Genomic DNA, 21,573 nt, shown 5'->3' with positions numbered 1-21,573 from the left:
CGTGGACAGTTGTGTTCTCATTCCACATGGCACATTTATTTTTTCTGTCATGATTGAGTCTGTATTATTGAGCTCTCTCTCTTTCTTTCTCTGTTTTCATTCCAATGATTGTTGGGGGTTCATGGTTTCCCCTACTAAAGCTCTACTGAGGGTTTTAAGTGGAGAAAAGTATTGGGTGTATTTAAGACTTTGTACAGTCATCTCTTTGCACAAGACTTTTCATCTATTTATATTATATTCATATAGCATGTCGCTGAATGCCATGTCCCTGATACTTCCTGAAAACGGTGTAGTAAATTTTTATAATAAATTGATTACCTGACAGCATTGGGCTGTCTTGCTTTTGTGTCAAAGGTGTCAGATGTGCAGTTTGTGATTGCGTTTTCTACCATCTTCTGTTTGTAGAGTGGTTGTTGCGTCCCTGCCGATCACAGAAGCTCTTTTGCCTTAACGATCATCACCTCTGATAACACATACCTGTGATGCATGGCTCACAGAGTCAGATAAGTGCTCTGCTTGGAATTTCAAGCATTCACAAGAATATGTGTCCAGCCTGACTGCTTCAATTGAACCCCAGACTAGCTGTGATAAATACGGAAATTATGATTATAATACGCTGATGAAGGAATGGGAACATGTGTTGTCAGCTCTTAAAGGAGAGGTATGACATGCCTGGTCATTTCCTTGGAGACAGAAAACGATTGTCATTGTTTCATAATATGTTCAGTCTGTTCCTTTTTTCCCCCTTGAGATCCATTCTGCCAACACCTAAATGCAAAAGAGTATACAAGTTGTAGTGTAGAAATATAATAAAAGTCATAACTTTAGTCATTACGTGATAACTCATTCTATGAAAGAAAATGTTTTTTCCACAAAGTTGTATTCCAAAATTGAGATCGTTTTGATGTTTTTTATTTTAATTATCCAACTTTAATTTAAAATATTTAACATTTATTTTATCTAGACAGAAGTGGGAAAGCATAATAGCTCAAACTGGACCAACAATGGAGATTGTAAATTTAAAAAAGTTGTTGAATTGCAAATACACTACAGGCAGTATGGGCCAACACCACCTTATGTGTTCTATCACTTTCTGTCACCATCGGCAAACGATGTGACTCTATTAAATATTAAGTAGACAAAATAAATAATAAAACTGCTATTGTGAAATACTAATGCAAAACTCCATCTTCTGTCCAATAAAGCTGTCTGTGGGCTTACTGTAGTATAAGTAATGTAATGTTTTAGGAACATAATACGGTAGATTAAGTGTGAACCTTACAGTGAATCACTTGGTCTCAAATATGCACTCAAGTTTAAAGCTGTTGACTGCTAACACTGGTTATCTTTTTAATCGTGTGTGTGTGTGTGTGTGTGTGTGTGTGTGTGTGAATGAGAGAGGGTGAGAATGACCATCCTAAGACAAATGCGACAAAAGGTCATTGTCCTTAAGCAACAGTCCTATCAACATAAAATCACTTTTGAGGTTCGCAACTTTGCTCAACATTAATGTGATCAGGTCCTGAAAGCTCGTCTGTCCCCTCCATTCAGGCGTTATTGATTAGAGATAGTTGACGTATTGTTGGAGGGGACACCAGGGTGCTTCTTTTTGACATATTAATTGGATTAACTGTTGACATAGCCTATTGATGTTTGAGGTCAGACTGATACACAGTGTTTACGCAGTTTGACAAAGCAGCGTGTTAGGATCTTGCTTTTAGGTCAAGACCAAATCAGTCATGTTTATCAATCATGTGAGAAGCTTACGTCTGAAAGTGCTTATAGCAGGAATGCCATGCAAACAGGATGTGTTAAATATGATAAACAATACAATATTTACACCCTCCCCCCACCCCTCGCCAAGTCTTTTGAACGTAATGACAAGGATAACATTTTTAGTACTGAACTCCTTGCTAGATGCAATCTTAAAAGACGCACCCAAATCGTCAAACTGCACGAAATAATAAAACTCCATCTGCGGAGAAGCAATCACGTGCGAACAGATCACATGCTGTATGACGTGTTCATGGGGGCGGGACGAAGGCGCGGGTTTAAGCCAATGAGAAAACGGGGAATTGTGCCCTTTGAAGTCAACAGTATAAACGCTGGGCCGCACACAACGGAGAGTATATTTCTCCCAAGTTTTTCCTAAGCAAAGGTAAGACTTTATTTGTTCTTATTTATGACTACTGTAGCAATGTCATGCAAATGATTCGAAGCATTTGTGTAGGTTTCTTGAGGGTGTTTTATTTAAAATGAATCGATTTAAGATTTTTTTGTGTTTTGGTATCCTATGTGAAATATGTGCCTAAATATCTCGCTAACCAAATACGGTCCTGGGATTTGCAATCTTAATACTGTGTTGGATGGCGAACTCGCTTCTAATTGACCGTTAGCTTTAAACTACTGAGGTTTATTCCTCTTTGTTTAGTGCTTTGTTAACTAAATGTTTGAGGCACAGGCCTCTGCATACGCTATATTTTGTGAAAATTGCTTGGTTTCATCCATGCAGCGATATATGGTTCATTGTTTGTATCCTCGCTGGACCGACCAGACGCTGCAGTGTTTTAACTCGGTGTTTGTTTCGACTTCCCGTCGAGTCGGTTTCGGTCTCTCTTTCCTTTTCCTGGGAAGCTCCTAGTTTCTTCAGGCTGGTTTCCGGCTACTTGTTTACGAGGTGTTGCACTGCGGCCCCTTTATGTTTATGGTCTAAATCTCGGTTCCGAGTGGACTGGTGTAACGTGGCGGTTAGATGAGCCGTTTTAACAGCAGTACGGTAAACCAAGACCTCTCCCTGTAATCGACGCCTCTGAAATGCTGTTGTTTACAATGTTGGTGCGGGTTTTGTCTCTGTGTTGTAGGTATGAGGCTGTATCTGGCGGTGGTCGCTGTGTGCGCCAGTGCTGCGTTTGCTGCACCCAGTCTGGACCGAGAGCTAGACGCTCACTGGCAGCACTGGAAGGGCTGGCACAATAAAAAATACCACGAGGTAAGTTGCAACACATCATTTTCTCTATTGTCGAACTTGTGAAAACGGGCCGAGATTGAGATTCTTTCTTTTATTATAGAAGGAGGAAGGATGGAGGAGAATGGTGTGGGAGAAGAACTTGAAGAAGATTGAATTGCACAACCTTGAACACTCGATGGGCGAGCACACTTATCGCCTTGGAATGAACCACTTTGGTGATATGGTAAGCCCGTGGAGTCACTACATGTAGAGAGCTGCAGAAAAACAAGCTGTACATTTTATACGCGTCGTCAAGGTCCGGCATTCACCAAGCTGACTTGTGTCTACAGACCCACGAGGAGTTCAGGCAGTCCATGAATGGCTACAAGCGCTCTGCAGAAAGGAGGCCCAGGGGGTCTCTCTTCATGGAGCCCAACTTTATGGTTCCCCCAACCAAGCTGGACTGGAGGGAGAAGGGATACGTCACCCCCATCAAAGACCAGGTGACTAGTCACGTTCAGTATCCAGGAGGTTTCACACTGTAGGTTAAACAGGTTTGAGCACATTTTATGCTATAGGCAGATGTGCTCCAAGGACCTGTTGTGCAATAGTGTTTGTACATGTATCTCCTGTATTTGAGACTATATTCCTGTCATTTCAGGGCAATTGTGGTTCTTGCTGGGCCTTCAGTACCACTGGAGCCATGGAGGGTCAGATGGTCCGTAAGACTGGCAAGCTGGTGTCCCTGAGTGAACAGAATCTGGTGGACTGCTCCAGGCCCGAGGGCAACGAAGGGTGCAACGGTGGCCTGATGGACCAGGCATTCCAGTACATCAAGGACAGTGGTGGCCTGGACTCTGAGGAGTTCTACCCTTACGTTGGAACTGTAAGTCTGGTAACTTTTTATTAATGATTTTCAGGGAACCACATGGGGGTTTTTATTTTTTAAAGCCAGCCTATTTTGACTTGACTATGTAGTTCATAAACTCTGTTGCTTTACTTTGAAGGATGACCAGCCCTGCCGCTATGATCCCGAGCACAGTGTGGCTAATGACACTGGCTTTGTGGACATTCCCAGTGGAAAGGAGCACGCTCTGATGAAGGCAGTGGCTGCAATCGGCCCAGTGTCTGTGGCCATCGATGCCGGACATGAATCGTTCCAGTTTTACCACTCCGGTAAGGCCCACCGCTAACGCTCGTTAACTTTTTGGCGAGAAACTCTCGTACTTGAGAAACCCAAGTGTTGAGAAATCCACCCATTACAACATCCTGTAGTGTTTTGTATAAGATTGCCTGGACACATGGTCAATTCAGGGGTCAGATTTGTAGTACGTTAGTTGATCAGTTTTAAAGTTTAATTTCTTTTAGTAACAATTAGATTAGTGATTAATCTGTTGGAGATATGAATGTGTCATGGTTAAAATCTACCATGGCCAGCAAGAACAACTGCTCAGGAATTGCCTGACTTGTTTACAGGAATCTACTATGAGAAGGACTGCAGCAGTGAAGACCTGGACCACGGTGTCCTGTTGGTTGGTTACGGCTTCGAGGGAGAAGATGTGGATGGCAAGAAGTACTGGATTGTCAAGAACAGGTGTGACTCATTTATGCACAGGGCACTTTGGATGACTAGTTTATCATACATGCAGACAAAAAAAACCTTGCGCTTAACGTTTCTCATGTGGTTTGTTCCATTCACAGCTGGAGTGAGAAGTGGGGAGATCAGGGTTACGTCTACATGGCGAAGGACCGCCACAACCACTGCGGCATTGCTACAGCCGCCAGCTACCCGCTGGTCTAACGGGTCCTGCTCCCACCAACTAGGAGTTGTGGTGTGCTGATGCTCGGAGTTCTGGTCATTGGTTCTCAGCCATGGGACTTTCTTCAGATGCTCAATGAAGAGTGCTGGCAGTACAATGAGAAGCTTCTTGGCTGATGCAGAAATGTATTACTGACCGAAATGGGCTAGAGTGGCAATGAAAGACTGTACTGTAGGGGTGTTTTGTTTTTAAACGGCTGTTTTAGTCAACTTTAATGCAAGTGTTTGATCAGTTGATTTTTAATTTTGTTCTTGCTTCATGTAAATAGCTTAATTTTGAAGAGATTGCCATGTGTAGTTCTTTTTTTTTTTTTTTTTTTTTTTTTTCCTACTGTCATGATCAATTAAACTTCTGGAAAAGTACTGTTTGTGAGCGGGTCAATATCCTTCTAGGTAGCAGAAGGTTGTGAATTTGCATCCTTACAGATTTGAGTGCTTGGGTTTCATTTATTTACAAGTTACAAAATACTTGCCAAGTTGGTGTGGACCACATGGAAGAACTTGTGTGAATGAGTATAGCTGTAATTGCCATAAGGAAACAATCTCTTAACTCTTAAGAACTCATGTTGGTACTTTTCTAGGGCTGCCTGCCTTCAATGGTTTGCCTAAAGAATTTAATGACCCCATTAGTGTTGATGGATCATATGGAGGTTGTTGTGCCCATTCTAGCAAAGCCTATAGTAATTGGAGTAGTATCAGACCACACCCACCCCTTCTGTTTTAATCAACTGTGCCTTGTATCCAACACACCATGAATCCTCCCTGAATGTTTTCAATCATTTATTTTTAAATACAGATGTTGATAGAAGCCCTGATACATTTGTACAGCATTATGGGGAGATGGTACTAGGCAAATGGTTGAGGGTCCAGTTACAAGGGAGCGGGACATCTGATAGCAGGAACAGGGAGGAATGGGTGCCTTCAGCAGCCAATCAATAGCAACGTGACTCAGCACGTAATGTTGACAAGCTGGAAAGGAGGAGTGCGAGTACGGGGCCAAAATAACACCCACACCATTGTAGCAACAGCAGGCGCTTCCAAACAGTGCCTGAAGGACAAAACGCTTCATGGTGTACCCTACGACTACGTAGAAATGAAACAAACATTCATGTTGTCCAAATATTTTTTGTGTGATTTGGAAGATGTTATTAAGCTTTAGCTTTCCTGGGATGAGATGGAAAATGGGCCTTTACTGTAAGATCAGATACAATAGAAATGGGAACTATATCGAAGGGTGTGAAGGAGTTTGTGTGTAAGGCCTGAGGCACTGGAGAAAGTCACTTGACTTTTTTGCATTATGTATAAATCACGAGGTTTAGACTCTTGTTCACCTTTACATAATGGGATTCGTCGACTGTTGTCATGCGATTATTAGACTATTGCCAGAATGTGGTTCAAATCAGGCTAAAACATTTGGACACTTAGATGTTGGAGAAAATGTCTTGAAGGGTCTATTTCTGGTGTTTCTTGACAAAGGACATGTACTCCTCTACGTCATCTGAGGAGCCCACTATGAACGGGACCCGCTGATGCAGAGCCTCGGGCTTTATGTCCAGGATCCGCTCGGTGCCGGTGGTGGCCACGCCTCCAGCCTGCTCTATCAGGAAGGCGATGGGGTTGCACTCGTACAGGAGCCGCAACTACAGAGAAACAGGGATGGATGTGGAGGGTGGGTAAAAACTTGGACCAAAAACTGCAGCTCAACATCCACTTACCATTCTTCCTAAAACACATCATCAAGATTATTAGGTTATTAGTTAAATCTCAACAATTAATCCTTAAATATTAGGTTATGTTACTGATGAATTTTAATTCATATTCAGTCTGCCAACTGATCATATTTGAAAGACTCCATCTCCACATTTGAGTTTGGATTTTGACCTCCGGCAGAGAAAAAAATCTCTGTGAAACAGCAGGTGTACTTTCTCACCATGAAAAGTTTCTGTTCTGACAGCCTGGCACTAAATGTGACAGCAAGTCACTGTATCCAGTGCAGTGAAAAAATGTGAGCTCTAGTTAGGCAACAGGTTCCACTGACAGGCACTTAAGACTTAACCTCCGCTAATGACAGACAGTTAACCTTCGCTAAAGACGGCCTGTTCTTTTTAAGTCAACGGTTAATGGTACATCACAAAATACAGCTAACACAACAGCAGCTATCAGGACAGCCATTTAACAGCTGCAGTACTAATATTTTGAACCTTTTTAACAGAACTTGCCTGGGCTTCACCACATCACACACAAAAGATAAGAGAGAATGACTCATCTGTTCAATGCTGATAGAATGAATTTTTACTAGATATATTAGTATGAGGCCTGCTGGCTTGCAATATTTGATAAACTATCAAAAATTTGTTTAAATATTAACTTGCTTTATAAGTAATATTTGACATATAAGAGGACAGTGGTATGTTCAGTATGATACCATAACATGGGTGCTGGAATTTGCTGTAGGACCCACCTTTCCTTTGGGGTTCTTCTCATTGGCAGGATACAGGAAGATACCACCGTAAGCAATGGTACGATGCACATCTGAAACCATGGAGCCCACATATCTGGCCCCATAAGGGGCAGAGCCATCCTGCAGACCAAATAAAGTCCATATTAACAGACGTACTATATATTCAAATAATATACCATTGAAATAATAATACTCAATGATGCTACACTAATGCTACAAAAGTATAACAGTGCACTGTTGCTCAACAAATTACTTTGGCAGCAGTAAGGAAAGAAGGCACATAAAACAGTAACAACAGTGCAAAGTTCAGCAGCTTTTTCAGTGCTATGAAACGTGAGCAAACAGACACACATTCTAGCAGCAGTCCATTCACGGTTGGTTTCTTCACTTCTCATAATTTGGCCGAGGTAAATGTCGGCTTCTTTTGAGAGAAGTTCCCATAATGGAAGTGAGATGTATCCATTCCTGTAAGTTACAGCACTACCACAATGTACTGGGTCATAGCCATGCAAGATGCACTTATAACAGAATTTAAATGTTGAATCATGCGATTTAAAACAATGTTGGCAGTTTATACTGAAGTCTTCTTCAAAATTCTGATGATTTAGTGATTTAGTTATTTAATACACGCTGAGCCAGCACTTCCTGAAAATTAGGACCCCTGTTGTGAGCCATACAAATCACAGTAAACCTGCTCTAAACCACACAGGCGTGTCAGTGGTTTTTCCCTTTTACATGGTAGGTACTTGCTGTGATTTTTTGTCTAGTTCTAGAAGTCTTCAAACATAAGATGTTCACAAGGGTTTTTTGCAAATCCTAAAGGGTTTCTTGCTAATTTAATGCAGCTCTGCTGCATACTGCTAAATCAAAAGTCAAAATGATCTTAAATCTGTGTGTGTGGGCATTTGTGGGGGTGTGTGTGTGCATTTCTCTCCTACTGTCATTTCATGTGGGTAGTGATGTTGGGGTTTAAGGGGACACTGCTTCACTGTTACTATACTACAATACATACTACATAGTATTTACAACACAAGGGATTAACTGTAAGTGTCATTTCCGCAGTGGGAGTGGTTTTGCAAGCAACAGAATTTTGAACCTTATTCACAAATAACAATTTAATGACACAGCTGTTCGGCTGCTCTGCAAAACTGCGTAACGGCAGATGACAGCGTGCAGGAGAGACATGAGAACAGAAGGAGAGAAAGAAAACAGGAAGAGGATGAAAGAAGTCATGTGCTGCTTAGTCATGCCGGAGCTGACATGAGGTGGCAGGGGAGTGTGCTGAGCTATGGCTGCTATCACACACACACACACACACACACACACACAGATACACACGCTGCTATCTCACACACACACGTACACAGTCACTCAGACAAACAGGTCAATAATGAAGTCCAGGGTAAACCCAGTCCAAAAACAGCCTCTAGCAAAATAACAACAGATATAAGAAAACCTATAAATCACTTGGTAAATGCTAAGTGTATTGAATAGAAGGCAAAACCCATACAACATACTTTGTGTTCTTACAACGCATATACTTGGTGTAGGCAAAAACCGACAACTTAAAACACAGCAGTTACCTGATGGCAGATGGTATAAAAAATAATTAATTTTAAATATGGGTTAAATGTTGATTAATAACAATGATTTAATATATTTGGACAAGACCCTTGAAATGAAAAAAAAAAACAAATAAACAAACAGATCCACCAATGTTATATGACTTAGCAAAACAAAAAGTGTTTGTCTGAAACAATCTCGTAATCTGACATGCCCTCTTATGTCATGTTTATAATTGCAGAGTCAGGTAAGCTTAGATCAGCGTGAAGGTGATAATAGGAATCTGTCCTTAAATATTTGCTATGTCTTTTTGAATTTTGGAAGAAAAAGCAAAAACCTTCCAATTCAGGTCAAGGTCTCTTTTTCAGATCACGAAGAAAGCAAAAAAAAACCCTCATAAACAAACAACTCTCAAATGATGTGGGAGAAAAAGCCATTCAGTGCTATAAAGGAGGAAAAGGGAACACAGAGAGCGCTGATGGACCTGCACGTGCCAGCTGCCTCAAACCTGACCGGCATGGGTTCTGTGGAGGCAAGGCCAGGATCAGGTTGACCCAGCACGATGTTTTGGCGAAGCTCCAGGAATATGTGTGATGTGTAAAGAAACCCCATGGGTAGGCATCTGAGCAAACAAACAGAAGCTCCAGCCTCGTTGTGTATTGTGAGGAAGTACTTAACAGTAGGCTGCACGAGGGGATGGCAGCACAAATAAATGTCTGCTTGTAAACCGAGCAGGAAAATATACACAAATCAGACGTCCTATGGAGAAGATGCATTTTGCCTGGAAGGAGGAGACTGCACAGGAGAGCCTGCTGGGATTATGGAGTAAATAAGGCCGTCCCTGCTATGACACACGGTTATTGGGTGGAGGTATTTTAGCTTCACAGGAAAAAGGGAATTTGCCTGAGGTCTGAAGGCACCTGTGTCTGAGTCACTTTAGGGAGGCACTCAAATGTTTTAGCCAGGCAGTACTCACACGACCTGGAGGTCTCCTGATCTGTACCACAGACAGAGCTAAGACCAATGACACACGGTCGCCGATTCTCTTATAACAACAAAAAGAACATATATCTTTAAACAACTTGATGTTTATCATTTAGGTTACTGGTATGGTGTGTGCAGTTCAATTGGACTTTAGCATCCTCATTTTGATAGAAGTATCAAATGAAAAAATGACCGACATCTTAAACTTAAAACCTAAATCCACCTGCGCCCAGTGGATTGTCAGGACTCCTTGCACCCAGCTGCAGCATATACATGTGACTGTCCTGCAGCATATACATGTGACTGTCCTGCAGCATATACATGACTGTCCTGCAGCATATACATGTGACTGTCCTGCTGACTCCACATGGACTTGATATTTCAATAGGACATGACACTTCCTGTAGCATACATTTCACATCAGCACAATTTCTGGCATATCACCGCCACGGTCAGCTGCTGCTAGACGCAGCTGCAGGGGAGCCGGTCACACGGTAAGGTGTGTCACAGGGTGCTTACGCAACCGTCAGTCACTTATGTCAGGAATCCGGATTTGGACTTGGGCCTGTGGGGCGACCGAGTCGTGCCTTGTGCATGTTCAGAGGTTTTAACAACGCACGTTAACGATTGCCAATTGAATAACGAGGACATGCAAAATTGATTGTGAGCACCGCTGCTGATCATTAGACGTTATCGTTTAGGAAGGCGCCCAGAAAAGAGGCCGACGTGTTTTGCCCCTACCTCGGGAAATTTCTTATGCTTTATGTACTCGGTCACGGCGGTGTCGAAATATTTGGAGTAGCCTTCGTTCAGGCTGTAGATCTTGCCCCTTTTCTTGATTCTCACGTTTCTCTCGGTCAAGATGAATTCACCGATGGCCTGGAATGAAAGGGCACACTGAGTCGCCCCGGCGCTTTGGCCCGCTCCACACCGCACCGCATGTCAGATATGAAACCCAGATCACGATAACGAAATAAGCACAGGAAACAGAAGGGGAACTGACACTACATCCTGACAGACAAAATACATCCTAGATTATCTGATGAAAGTAGACAATCATGAGCATTTTATGAAAAGGTAAATCAGTAGGGCCTACTATGTACGCTACTGAGCAGCAAGAGTATTTACAAACAATTCTTTGACCCACAAAAAGACAATTTGGAATCATACAAAATAAAATAATTGTTTAAATTAACATTAAGAGTTATATATGGTCAGAGAGGCATAATTAGCTACACATGATGATTTTTTTAAAAAGGACTCTTAGTTTGACAGGTTTGGTTAGAAAAGGGCCACATTTAGTCATCACAAGGTCAGGGGTCAGAATGGAAATTAGGCCAAAACCTCAGCCTCCAGCTGTTCAGCACTTACTGGGTCTAACATGAAGAAGTTCAGTCCTGTTCCGGTGCTCATAGCCACTATGGTGGCGCTCCCGTACAGTGCATACCCCGCACACACGATCTGGTTACCGGGCAAGAAGGCATCTTTCTCAGTGGGTTCACCCTCTGAAGCCTGTGTGTGGAAGAGGAAGGCTCACAAAAGCGGTCTGAACACAACCAGAAAGGCAAAAATAATTATGTAGATAAGTCTATATGCAGCTTCAATAAAACGACTTTTTAAAGGCTGAAACAGGCCCTTTATTGGCTTATCTGAATGGTTTCCAGTTGATTTCAAATTCTCGCATGTGATTTTTAAGTTATTATAATTTTACAAGCAGCACAGGTGTTTCAAGCAACATTTGAAAAATAGGAACTCTGGCTAATCTGTTGGTTAAAATGTTTTCGGGTTAATTTGCATGTACTCATAGGCCTGTTTTCCTCTGTGGCCAAAAATACAAACTCATGTGTCATAGCGCCACCTAGTGGAAATGTATGGGGTAGTAAATATGAATAATTTTACTGACTGTACTTATTAAACTACCGAAAATAAATAGTATACTGTGTAATTATAATGCATTAGTATTTGGCAATATATGAAGCTTCAACATCTAGTATCCAATTAAGTCAAGGTATGCCATGGTAAAAGGCAAGATATTAATAATGAAACATTAAAGTATTGCTCGGTTGCCTGCTCTGTTAACACAGTGACCACGACTCACTCGCTTGTATATGGCGAAGATAGTGCCAATGGGAGCCAAGCAGTCGATGTTGGAGGAGCCATCCAGTGGATCAAAACAGACCACGTATTTACCCTGTGTGCATGAGGCAGAACATTCACATATAAACACACGTATAAACGGGTTGGTGCCCCCTGGAGGCCAAGATAAAAAATGCACTAAGAATTTACACAAGGTCATTGTACCTACTGCAGAAAGTAACTATTTCAAGTTTCTTCTTTCATGTTATCGGTTTAGACAAGATGTTTTCATGCTGCTGTTCACACAAAAAAACGGTTCCATATACAACTGCAATCTGATGTTTGATTAAAACACTGGACATTGGGACAAAGATGTAAAATCATTATACAGTCCATATAAAGGGATTGACATAAATAACATTCACATGCGAAATAAAGACAAACAGAACTGGGTCAAGGAATGTCGACTAATCCATGCAGTAACATGACCTCATCTAGGCACCTGAAATTGAAACCACATTTTATTTAGTAATGAGAATCACAATTGGACTGCAGCAGGAATGTGCTTCAAAATACCTAAGATGGCCTCATCTCTACCCATCTGCAGGGGTGGCATTTTGAGCAGGAGACCTCTAGTGCATTTGAGTGGTGACATTATCAAGGGACTGGCAGAGTGTGTATTAGCTCTTCTTGAGCCGATGCGTGTCATGTGACATGCCCGCGACCGGTGAACACACCCTTTTCTCAGCGGGGGTGATGATGGCGTCTTTGTTCTCTTCAGTCACCAGGACGCAGGTGCTGTAGGAGGCCTGTAGCATATTGATGACCAGGTCATTGGACAAAACGTCCAGCTTCTTCACCTCGTCGCCTGTGACGTTGATATGTCCAGCGATACCCTGACTGAGGTGATGCAAAGCGACAAATACGCTTATTGCACAAGGACATCTGAAGAGCTTTCTTTGCCAAAACGTTATTTTTCTCATTTGGTGCTAAATGGTGAGTGCATGTAGTTTGGGTCCTAGGTGTTCTAATGTAGAAGAATGATCTAGACTGAAGCAGTTTTTTACTTCTTCATCACTAATCAATTTCATCAGATCCATTAAAATCAACCTATGTAATCATTCATCAGATCTAGATCAGATCTAGAGCCCTGTATCAAACTACAGCCAGCAACTAAGACATGGTAGGAGAATAGGCATACCCAGACTCGTCCAGGTTTCTAAAACTTTGTGAATATACTTTAACAGACACAATTCTATCATTTAAAAAAATGGCAGCAATAACTTCTTCAATAAAACCATTGAATAACTAAAACTTTAATTGGCTACATTTGTGCATCCATTGTGGCCTACTTAACTAAGGGAAGCGATGAAGTGGTTGCATGCCTTAAAGGTCAAAGCAGATTACCGCTATATTATTAACACACCACATTGTGTCTCTGTTTCACGATCAAGTAATGTCCAAAGAAGACTTACATGTTAGCAAGGCTACATTATTTACCCACCTTTAGAAATGTCCAAAGCTTTAGAGATGGCTTTATAACCTTTTCCAGACTGATAGATCAATTACTTTCTATCTTAGTGGTTCCTGATTTTCTTTGGATCGCAGCATTGATGTCTAGCGTTTGAGGATCTTTTGGTCTACTTCATTTTGTGTTTACTTGTGTTTCCCTAATATTTAAATTTGTTTGATGATCTGAAACATTTAAGTGTGACATGCCAAAAATAAGATTTCAGGAAGGGGCAAACACATTTTCACACTACTGTACACACCACTGTACATACATGTTTTAATAAACTTGAAATTGACAAGTAAGTCAAGCTGCTGCCCACATCTTATGGTTGCTGTATTGAAAAATTTGTACAATTGTGATACTACCGTATCGTATCAAACCGAAGTTTCATAAATCTTTACAGTTGTTACCTGAAACCCGTCCAAGATTTTCGATCTCATCCCATTCTCTTTCCAGGTCCTGTCAGGTGTACTATTAGGTGTAATTATTAACTACTTCTATAAAAGATCATCTATCTATTCAGGATCACTTTAGTAATATGACTCAGTGAATAATAAAATAGGTCATACGCCCATAGGTCTCAAGTGTCATACTAGGTGGTCAGAGAAAAAAGGCTATATTGCAATTTGTAACGTGATTGCATCTTATAGCCGTTGATAATAGTGTAGGATGAAACTGTATTGCAGTTGAATACTAATCTAGTCGTGACATTGAACATGATGTACACTTAAAAGTATTCTAAAATTGAACAAATATCTTCCTTTTGAACATGCCTATGACATCAGTGACACGACAGGAGTAAAAAAAGACTAAAGTGTCAGTACATATCTCAGGCTTATAGTTTTTAAATATGAAGATAACCATTTAACTAGACATGAGCATTGAGTTCTATTTACCCTTTAATAGACACAATTCTATAATTTAATTTTACTTATACGTTCTTTGGATAACTAAACTGTAATTGCCTACATACGTGCATCAGTTGTAGGTTACTTAACTCTGGGAAGTGATTAAGTGGGCGCGCCCCTTAAGGTCGTTAACGCAGATAACCGCTATATTATTAACCCATCTCCTTACACAATCAAGTACGGTAATAACCAAAGAACACTTACAGATGGGCAAGGCCTGCTTTCCTCACTGCAGATGAAATAGCTTTGATAGCTGTTAACATGGCATTTATTAGCTGAGTAAGTTCACCAGTTGCGCCTTTCGCTTGTCTCCCCATTTCCGTAACGAAGCGCGTGAGCGTCCATACATCTGTGTCGAAGGCAGATTGATCCGACATGTTGGTGTTTCTCTGGTCTGTTTAACTGCGTTAGTATATTAGGAACAGAAGCGACCCACTGCCTGGAGCTGCCTTTTGCGTTTGGAGAACGCGGGCAAAAGCTAAGGGTTATATTTGTTAAGGGTATCGGGTGACAGGGGGGTATGTCGTGGATTCTCGTCGTGAGTTTTGGAAGACGTGGGCGAGATACACATAGCGTCTATGTTGCTGTAATAGTACCTTTTTACTCAGATGACCTGGACTGATACATTTCACATTTCCTTAAAAACACCTTTGTATTTCATATTTAGCCCAAAAGATCTGTTATTCTTGCATTGCACTACATATATACATATAGTGTGTGTATTCTATAAAAGTTTCTAAATAAGATTTCTACTGACAAAGTCTGTTTTGTTGTCTTGAACCCCAGGGTCTGCAAATGCCAAAAGCTCACACATTTAATTTGACCTTTACAGGAAAGGTCGCCTGCATTGCAGTGCCCAGCCAAGTGAACTTTAAACTTTGCAGATTGCAATTTAAAGACCACTACAGCAGTGGTAATAGGATATCGCTGATATTGATAAAGTAGTTCCAGAATACATTAATCAGTGTGACTTACATTATGTGTTCAACAGGAATAGGCCCGTCTTTAGTGTTCATTCTCCAGCAGCAGCTCAGTTTACCATTTAAACCTATTAATCTTGTATTAAAGCAAACACCACCATTTTTTTGGCACAACAATTTATTCACATTCCCCCCAACAATACAGTCAGAGTACAGAAAAGGTACATCCTTCATTATGCATAGAAATAAAAGGCACTGGGCAGAATTCAAACCAACCGAACTTACTTTATCTCTATGGCCAGTAATGAGCTAACACAGTGTCATTAAGTCATGGATTCTTATGTTTGTTACAAAAAGATTGCAGGAACACAAAGTTCAAGTGATTGCCAATCTCAGGGTTTCTGCTCAGACCGACCCCTTTATGAATAGTTGTATACAGTATTTGGTCAAAGGTGGAGTCCTGGTTAGGAACATGGAATAAATATTCTCCATAACTTGGCTTGGAGTGTTTGGAATTTGATTGTTGGTCTCTTCTAGGAGTTGCCTTTCGCAGGTCTTCTTGGTCCAAAATGTTTGTTTTACGTCTCTTCTCTGCTCATTTGTTATGTTTCTGGTAGATGGAGATGTACTCCTGGACATCTTCTGGGGAGCCCAGCACCACGGGCACCCGCTGGTGGATGTTCTCGGGCTGGATGTCTAGCACGTTCATGGTCCCCGTGGTGGCCATTCCTCCAGCCTGCTCCATGATGAAGGCCATGGGATTGCACTCATACAGCAGCCGCAGCTATGCAAGAGAAGACAAACACACCCGATAAACACTTTTCATACTGGCCCCAGACTAAGCAATAAGGATTGGTCCAAAAATGGGAAAGAATGTTAATACAATAAGTTACAATGGTGCAAGGTGGGTCCAAGAGCAGGTATAAAGTGCTGATGCTATTAATAAGCCATTACATCAATACCAACATAAGAGAAATTAAATGCATGTGGGTAAATGAATGAAACCTGTTCATAGTTTGTTCTTTAAAAGCAAAGCCAGCACAGAAGCTGGACTGAATCCAGCTGTGTTCACACAGATCAAAATGCATAATTCTGTGGACTTTATAGGGTGTGGCCTCTTTCAGAAACAAAAAGGATCGATAGTCCATTTCAGACATTTGATGTGACATACAAAATACCAATGACATTTTCTTCTGCCTGTTTGGTTTTATTCACCTGTTGTGTATGTAGAAAAAAAACTCACAAACTTTCACATTCACCACCATTTTCTTAGTTACTCTCATACACAGTGCGCCTTCACTGTGGTATTGCGAAAATTTGCAACCTTTGCCAAATAAGTCAAATGTCACATGGATTGACATACCTTTCCTTTTGGACTCTTCTCATTGGCTGGGTACAGGAAAATGCCTCCATACACAAGGGTGCGGTGCACGTCTGCCACCATGGAGCCCACATAGCGTGCCCCATAGGGTGCACTGCCATCCTGCCCAAGCACACAAACCCACACATGGTCACGCATGGAAACTGGGAAGTGCTTTCGGTATGAACCTGGCCACCAGTTGTAATTTGCTTGTTACTCATACAATTACATTCAGATTACAAAAGTTCCGTGGCTTTTGTAATTGGACCCCTAAGATGTTTATTTAAGCTTAGCGTTAAGTACACAGTGTATACCTTTGGGAACTTTTTATTCTGCAGGTACTCTGTGACTGCAGGGTCAAAGTACACAGCATATCCCTCATTAAGGCTGTAAATCTTCCCCTTTTTCTTGATTTTCAGGTTTTGTTCAACGAGAATGAACTCTCCAATAGCCTGCCAGAGAAAAGTCAGAGACAAGACAGGCTGACACAAGCTCACTCCACGTGAAACTAAACCAAGTCCTGATCAAACTCGGTCCCCCAAATGTTTTGGTGTGTATTCTTAACTTTTGGGCTCCTGTACTTCACAAAAAGCATCGCAGATTTGATCATACTTGGTCGAGTGGTCTTTTTTACTCACAGGGTCCAGCATGAAGCAGTTGACCCCCTGGCCGGTGGAGAGCACGATCATGGTGGCACTGCCGTACAGTGCGTAGCCTGCAGCCACGATGTTTCTACCTGGCTGCAAGGCGTCCTTCTCGCATGGCTCTTCTGTGGTGATCTGGGATTTAGTTTTTTTTAATAAAGTTTTACAGTATAAATAAATGTAAACAATAATATTAGCTTAAAGTTTTTTAAGTTAATAAACATATCTAAAACATCGGGGGGAAAAAAAATCAACTGCTAGATAAATAATGTTGATAATGTCGACAAAATTTGTTTCATTCTATTTCATTCAATTCAAGTGATGCCTACAAAAATTTCAAAACTGCCCATAAAAAAAATCAGTACTCATAACATCTCTTAGGGACCTTAGGGTCAAGCATAACATAATACAATTGATGGTGGTAGTCATACCTTTCTGTAGATGGCAAAGATGGACCCAATGGAAGCCAGACAGTCAATGTTAGAAGATCCATCAAGAGGATCAAAACAGACCACATATTTGCCCTTTTGACCATAAATGAACACATTTCAGTAACCGCAGAAATGGAAAGTAACTCAAAGTGCAGACTTGCATAATCGCTGTTTTGTTTGATTGCTGTCTCCATAGACGTACCCTCCTGTCCGGTTCCACAATGATGGCGTTGTCGTGTTCCTCTGTGACCAACACACAGGAGGTGAATGAAGATTTGATCATGTTGATTACCAGGTCGTTGGACAGGACATCCAGTTTTTTTACCTGGTCCCCTGTCACGTTTGTACTTCCAGCAATGCCATACCTGTGGAAGAGGATAGACAACAATGTGTGTAACGGCATGTCAATAAACATCAGTGGGAAAATGTAAATGCATAGATTAAATGTACTGGAATGGTTTTGAATGAGATTATTGCTACTGCGTGCAGAGTTCTGCACTCTTAAATAGCATTTGCATTCACAATTAAGCATGTTTTGGCTTCTGATAAGACGCCAAATATGACCGTGTAGGATGACGCAATTTGCATGTGGAGTAAACTACCTTGTTTGCTGTAGTCACGTATCAAGTGGATTAGCTAGATCATGTGGAATGCGGTCTTGAAATACTGCAGGCTATAGGGCTATAAGTTATTTGCACGCTAATGCACATTTCAGAAAGTCTCGCTGATGCAGCAAAGACATTTGATTACTTGTACTTACAGGTTGGCGATGCCTGCTTTCCTGACAGCGCTGGAGATTGCTTTGATAGCTGTGCACAAAGCATTGAGAAGCGTCGTAAGTTCTCCGGTCCCCTTCGCTTTCCTCCCCTCCTCTAAGAGAAATCTGGTCAGAGTAACTACATTTGTATCAAAAGAGCTGCGGTCCGACATGTTTAATGCGAAAAGTTTGACTCGATGTCGTTAGTTGATGTAAAGTTAATTCAACTGATCCTTGGTCCACAACAAGGAAATACTGTTGCAAAGGGGTGTGCAGAATGTTAAACCAATGACAAGCGAAAATCACATGCAGGGGTGTGGCCGTGTGTGTAAACTGCAACCGCTGCGTTACGTTGACAAAAAGGTACTTTCATGCTTGAAATCGTGGATCTAGTTGGTGACCTCTGGATGGCCCGTGACCTTATCTGTGTCATCGCAGAGGAGTGAAGTTAACACCTAGTTGATCTGTTGGTGACTTTGCGTAAGAATTTCACTTCTAACCAGTGACGGATCTAGGATTTTTCAGAGTATATGGGTGCTATTTGTGCAACATCCTTGCACACGGTCCCTGGTTTTAGTAAGTCAACATTCATGCCATGTTCAAACAATTTTTAAAAAAGCTTACAAAAATGAAATCTCCGTACCAATTAAATTCTCTTTACTGTAAATACTCTCAAACACAGCATGTGAGAAAATCCAGCATTTTATTCATTTTAAATCCTTTTTACTTTTTCACATATACAGTCAGTTCAAAACGTCATTCTCTCACAAACATACACAATGTTCCATTTGGGTCATTACAGTACATTTTGCTCTTCAAAAAAAAAGTTGTTTTTTGTGATAGGATCTGAACCGTCTCACAAATTCATTCATGTTTATTGCTTTTGCTTATCGGGACTCGAGCTCAGCACCCCAAGATGACTCAAAAAATCACCTTTTAATCAAACTTAGGACTGAAGCGCTGCTCACTGGTGTCACCATGACTGGAACAATACAAACATGTTCAATGATCTCAGCTCGACGTTCTCTGTATCAGAGTCCTGTCCCAGTTTGTGGCTAAAACATAAACATATCTGTCACAAACTCCAACCATGTATTCAGCTGAAATAATGTTGTCTATAAAACCACATTATTATTTACTTAAAACTGAAGGAAAGATTTGAAAGATTTAAAGATGTGGTGAAATATGAAACAAGAAAAATGAAAGCAATTACATTAAAGTTGCTTAAAGTTCTTAAACTATGAGGTGTAAGAATTCAGTCAGAATATATGTGCCATTTCACAAGATAACAATATCAGACATTTAATACATTACAGCAATATCTGTTGTTGCTCTCACTAAATTATTTCTGCCCTGATGTAGGCCTACTGGAGGTGCCCTGACCCGCCTACAGTATTCTCTCTCTCTGCTCTTCCTCTGGTCTACAGTCTTCTCTCTCTCTCTCTCTCTGCTTTTCCTCTGGTCTACAGTCTCCTCTCTCTGCTCTTCCTCTGGTCTACAGTCTTCTCTCTCTGTTCTTCCTCTGGTCTACTATCTTCTCTCTGCTCTTGCTTTTCAGTTGATAAGATTTCTCCGCGGGATCGTGCAAATCTTCTTCTTCTGCAAGTTAAATTCATGCAGGATATTCCTATTTGGCTCATTGGCGCCATTGGCTCCTTAGTGTTTGGCATGGAATTGCATCCACCTTTAATATGATCATCGCTCTCGGGCAATGGACAGATGAGTGACAGGACAGGGGGCCAATCACATTTCAGCTGGCGGCAACGCCCCTGTAGCCCCACCCCTAGAACCGGTACTGCTTCTAACATTCTACATATATGAATATTTATATTGTAGCCAATATGTCTTACGCTTCATGGAAAGTGAAGGCTTGGTAGACCATGATCCATAAAACTGCCTAAAAATAAATATTTACAAAACATTTTGCAGAAAAAACATTCGTTCAGTCATCGTAGTATGAAATAGGAAAGCACTACGATTTAAAATGTGTAATTTTGGCAGTTGTGTCAGTAAAAGTCACTGCAGACTCAAAAGTTCTCGTTCGAAAGTTCCACTTTCAGCCACTAGATGTCAGCGCTACTCAAAAGGTGTTCAGTAGTGGGACCTTTAAATTGAAAACACATTTAAATACAGACTTATTTTTACAGAAAAACGTTTGAGCCTACAAATTCACCCTGTGAGCACATACACAAAATAGAACTTGCAGGTTAAAAATTAAAAATGTGCATGATGAAGCGAGCACTTTAGGCAGACAGACAGCTACAGAAAGATACTTTTGTTTTGTTTCTTTAATTCAAGGCATCTAGTAGCAGTTCCACACTGCACAAAGCAAGGCACATAGGCCAAATACTAAAAAATAAGATCAAATACAAAAAATAATAAGATCGAATAAGATAGAGAATAGAACAATATCAAGAATAGAAATTTTAAAGGTAGAAAACCATAACTCCGATTGTCTATGACAAAAGAAAAAACGCAAATCGGAAAAATCAAAGCAAACCGAATGGCAATGTGTTGAAATAAAGAAAACTGAAATGAAACACTATAAGAACAATATTTTCATATAGTGAAATGAAACACTATAAGAATTTGTTTATAGGGTCGTGGTTAAGACACAGCCCTTGAGACAATCCATGCTAGATAGGGCTTAATTAATTTTCATCTTAAATACAGTATCTGTAATTGCTACTTAGAATACTAAGCAATGCCGTATTGTGTGGACCGTTTCGAGTGCTAACAAAAACACCCGCGAGCCACTGCTTTTGAAACGAGTTAAGGTTGTGTATTAAGATGGGAAAGACTGCTAAAGCAAAGTTAATGTTTATCTAAGACGCAGTGTGGTGTACGTGGGAATAAAGGGTCTGAAGGGCATATTCGGTTTAGCTGGTCATGTTTGATGCCTTCACTCATTCAAGTTCAAGTGTTTTGTCCGAAAACATGTGATTTATATGTTAGAATGGTAGGAATGTTAAATTACACCCAGAAACATGTTTTCTCAGTATATTGTGTTTTTGACTTGAGTAAGAAGACTGACAGGTTTGAAAGTTTAGTCCGTCCTAGCTGGCTCTGTAACTGTAGATAGAAGTAATTGGAGCACCTGAGTTTGTGTGCCTGCTTGCACGTCACGCTATTTCGTCAGGGCGCGTTCATTGTGCACGGGAATCGTCAATGCCATTTGTGCGCATGCGCA

General features: G+C 41.0%; 3 protein-coding genes across 5 annotated transcripts; 1 reads left to right on the top strand and 2 right to left on the bottom strand.

Moving 5' to 3' along the window:
* Positions 1-2,069: 2,069 nt before the first annotated feature.
* On the top strand, positions 2,070-5,087 carry ctsla (cathepsin La). Of its 3 annotated transcripts, none has more exons than XM_076997612.1 (8): positions 2,070-2,158; positions 2,862-2,989; positions 3,069-3,191; positions 3,298-3,450; positions 3,609-3,833; positions 3,955-4,123; positions 4,424-4,541; positions 4,649-5,086. In XM_076997612.1, the coding sequence occupies exons 2-8, from the start codon at positions 2,864-2,866 to the stop codon at positions 4,746-4,748; spliced, it is 1,014 nt and encodes a 337-aa protein (XP_076853727.1). In that variant the 5' UTR covers positions 2,070-2,158; positions 2,862-2,863; the 3' UTR covers positions 4,749-5,086. The 3 variants fall into 3 exon arrangements, with proteins under 3 accessions (XP_076853727.1, XP_076853726.1, XP_076853728.1); XM_076997611.1 differs by lacking the exon at positions 2,070-2,158 and adding an exon at positions 2,631-2,771 and having other exon boundaries at positions 4,649-5,087; XM_076997613.1 differs by lacking the exon at positions 2,070-2,158 and adding an exon at positions 2,753-2,776 and having other exon boundaries at positions 4,649-5,087.
* A 442-nt stretch (positions 5,088-5,529) lies between these two features.
* fbp2 (fructose-1,6-bisphosphatase 2) lies at positions 5,530-14,746 on the bottom strand. Its single transcript, XM_076997614.1, has 7 exons — positions 14,476-14,746; positions 12,588-12,750; positions 11,873-11,965; positions 11,146-11,286; positions 10,516-10,653; positions 7,228-7,347; positions 5,530-6,406 (listed from the first exon to the last, which is right to left on the bottom strand). The coding sequence occupies exons 1-7, from the start codon at positions 14,646-14,648 to the stop codon at positions 6,218-6,220; spliced, it is 1,017 nt and encodes a 338-aa protein (XP_076853729.1). The 5' UTR covers positions 14,649-14,746; the 3' UTR covers positions 5,530-6,217.
* A 611-nt stretch (positions 14,747-15,357) lies between these two features.
* On the bottom strand, positions 15,358-18,661 carry fbp1a (fructose-1,6-bisphosphatase 1a). The gene is made up of 7 exons (XM_076997610.1): positions 18,387-18,661; positions 17,829-17,991; positions 17,627-17,719; positions 17,190-17,330; positions 16,866-17,003; positions 16,555-16,674; positions 15,358-15,975 (listed from the first exon to the last, which is right to left on the bottom strand). The coding sequence occupies exons 1-7, from the start codon at positions 18,554-18,556 to the stop codon at positions 15,787-15,789; spliced, it is 1,014 nt and encodes a 337-aa protein (XP_076853725.1). The 5' UTR covers positions 18,557-18,661; the 3' UTR covers positions 15,358-15,786.
* Positions 18,662-21,573: the final 2,912 nt, after the last annotated feature.

The sequence above is a fragment of the Brachyhypopomus gauderio genome, chromosome 3 (genome assembly GCF_052324685.1).
Source record: "Brachyhypopomus gauderio isolate BG-103 chromosome 3, BGAUD_0.2, whole genome shotgun sequence".
In the NCBI taxonomy this organism is placed as follows: Eukaryota; Metazoa; Chordata; class Actinopteri; order Gymnotiformes; family Hypopomidae; genus Brachyhypopomus; species Brachyhypopomus gauderio.
Note: the sequence above shows the minus strand (reverse complement) of the source record. Positions and strands in the feature narration are given on the sequence as shown.

Bases quoted from the DNA above. Each gene is read 5' to 3' on its own strand.
- ctsla (XM_076997611.1), top strand. The intron at 2,990-3,068 runs GTAAGTTGCAAC...CTTTTATTATAG, and splicing joins ACAATAAAAAATACCACGAG to AAGGAGGAAGGATGGAGGAG. The intron at 3,192-3,297 runs GTAAGCCCGTGG...TTGTGTCTACAG, and splicing joins TGAACCACTTTGGTGATATG to ACCCACGAGGAGTTCAGGCA.
- fbp2 (XM_076997614.1), bottom strand. From the start codon at position 14,648: ATGTCGGATCAATCTGCCTTCGACACAGATGTATGGACGCTCACGCGC. The intron at 11,966-12,587 runs GTGTGTTCACCG...TCATGCACACAG, and splicing joins TCACCCCCGCTGAGAAAAGG to GGTAAATACGTGGTCTGTTT. The intron at 7,348-10,515 runs GTAGGGGCAAAA...TTTGGTCTGCAG, and splicing joins AGCATAAGAAATTTCCCGAG to GATGGCTCTGCCCCTTATGG.
- fbp1a (XM_076997610.1), bottom strand. From the start codon at position 18,556: ATGTCGGACCGCAGCTCTTTTGATACAAATGTAGTTACTCTGACCAGA. The intron at 17,992-18,386 runs GTAAGTACAAGT...CCTCTTCCACAG, and splicing joins AAAGCAGGCATCGCCAACCT to GTATGGCATTGCTGGAAGTA. The intron at 17,720-17,828 runs GTACGTCTATGG...TATGGTCAAAAG, and splicing joins TTGTGGAACCGGACAGGAGG to GGCAAATATGTGGTCTGTTT.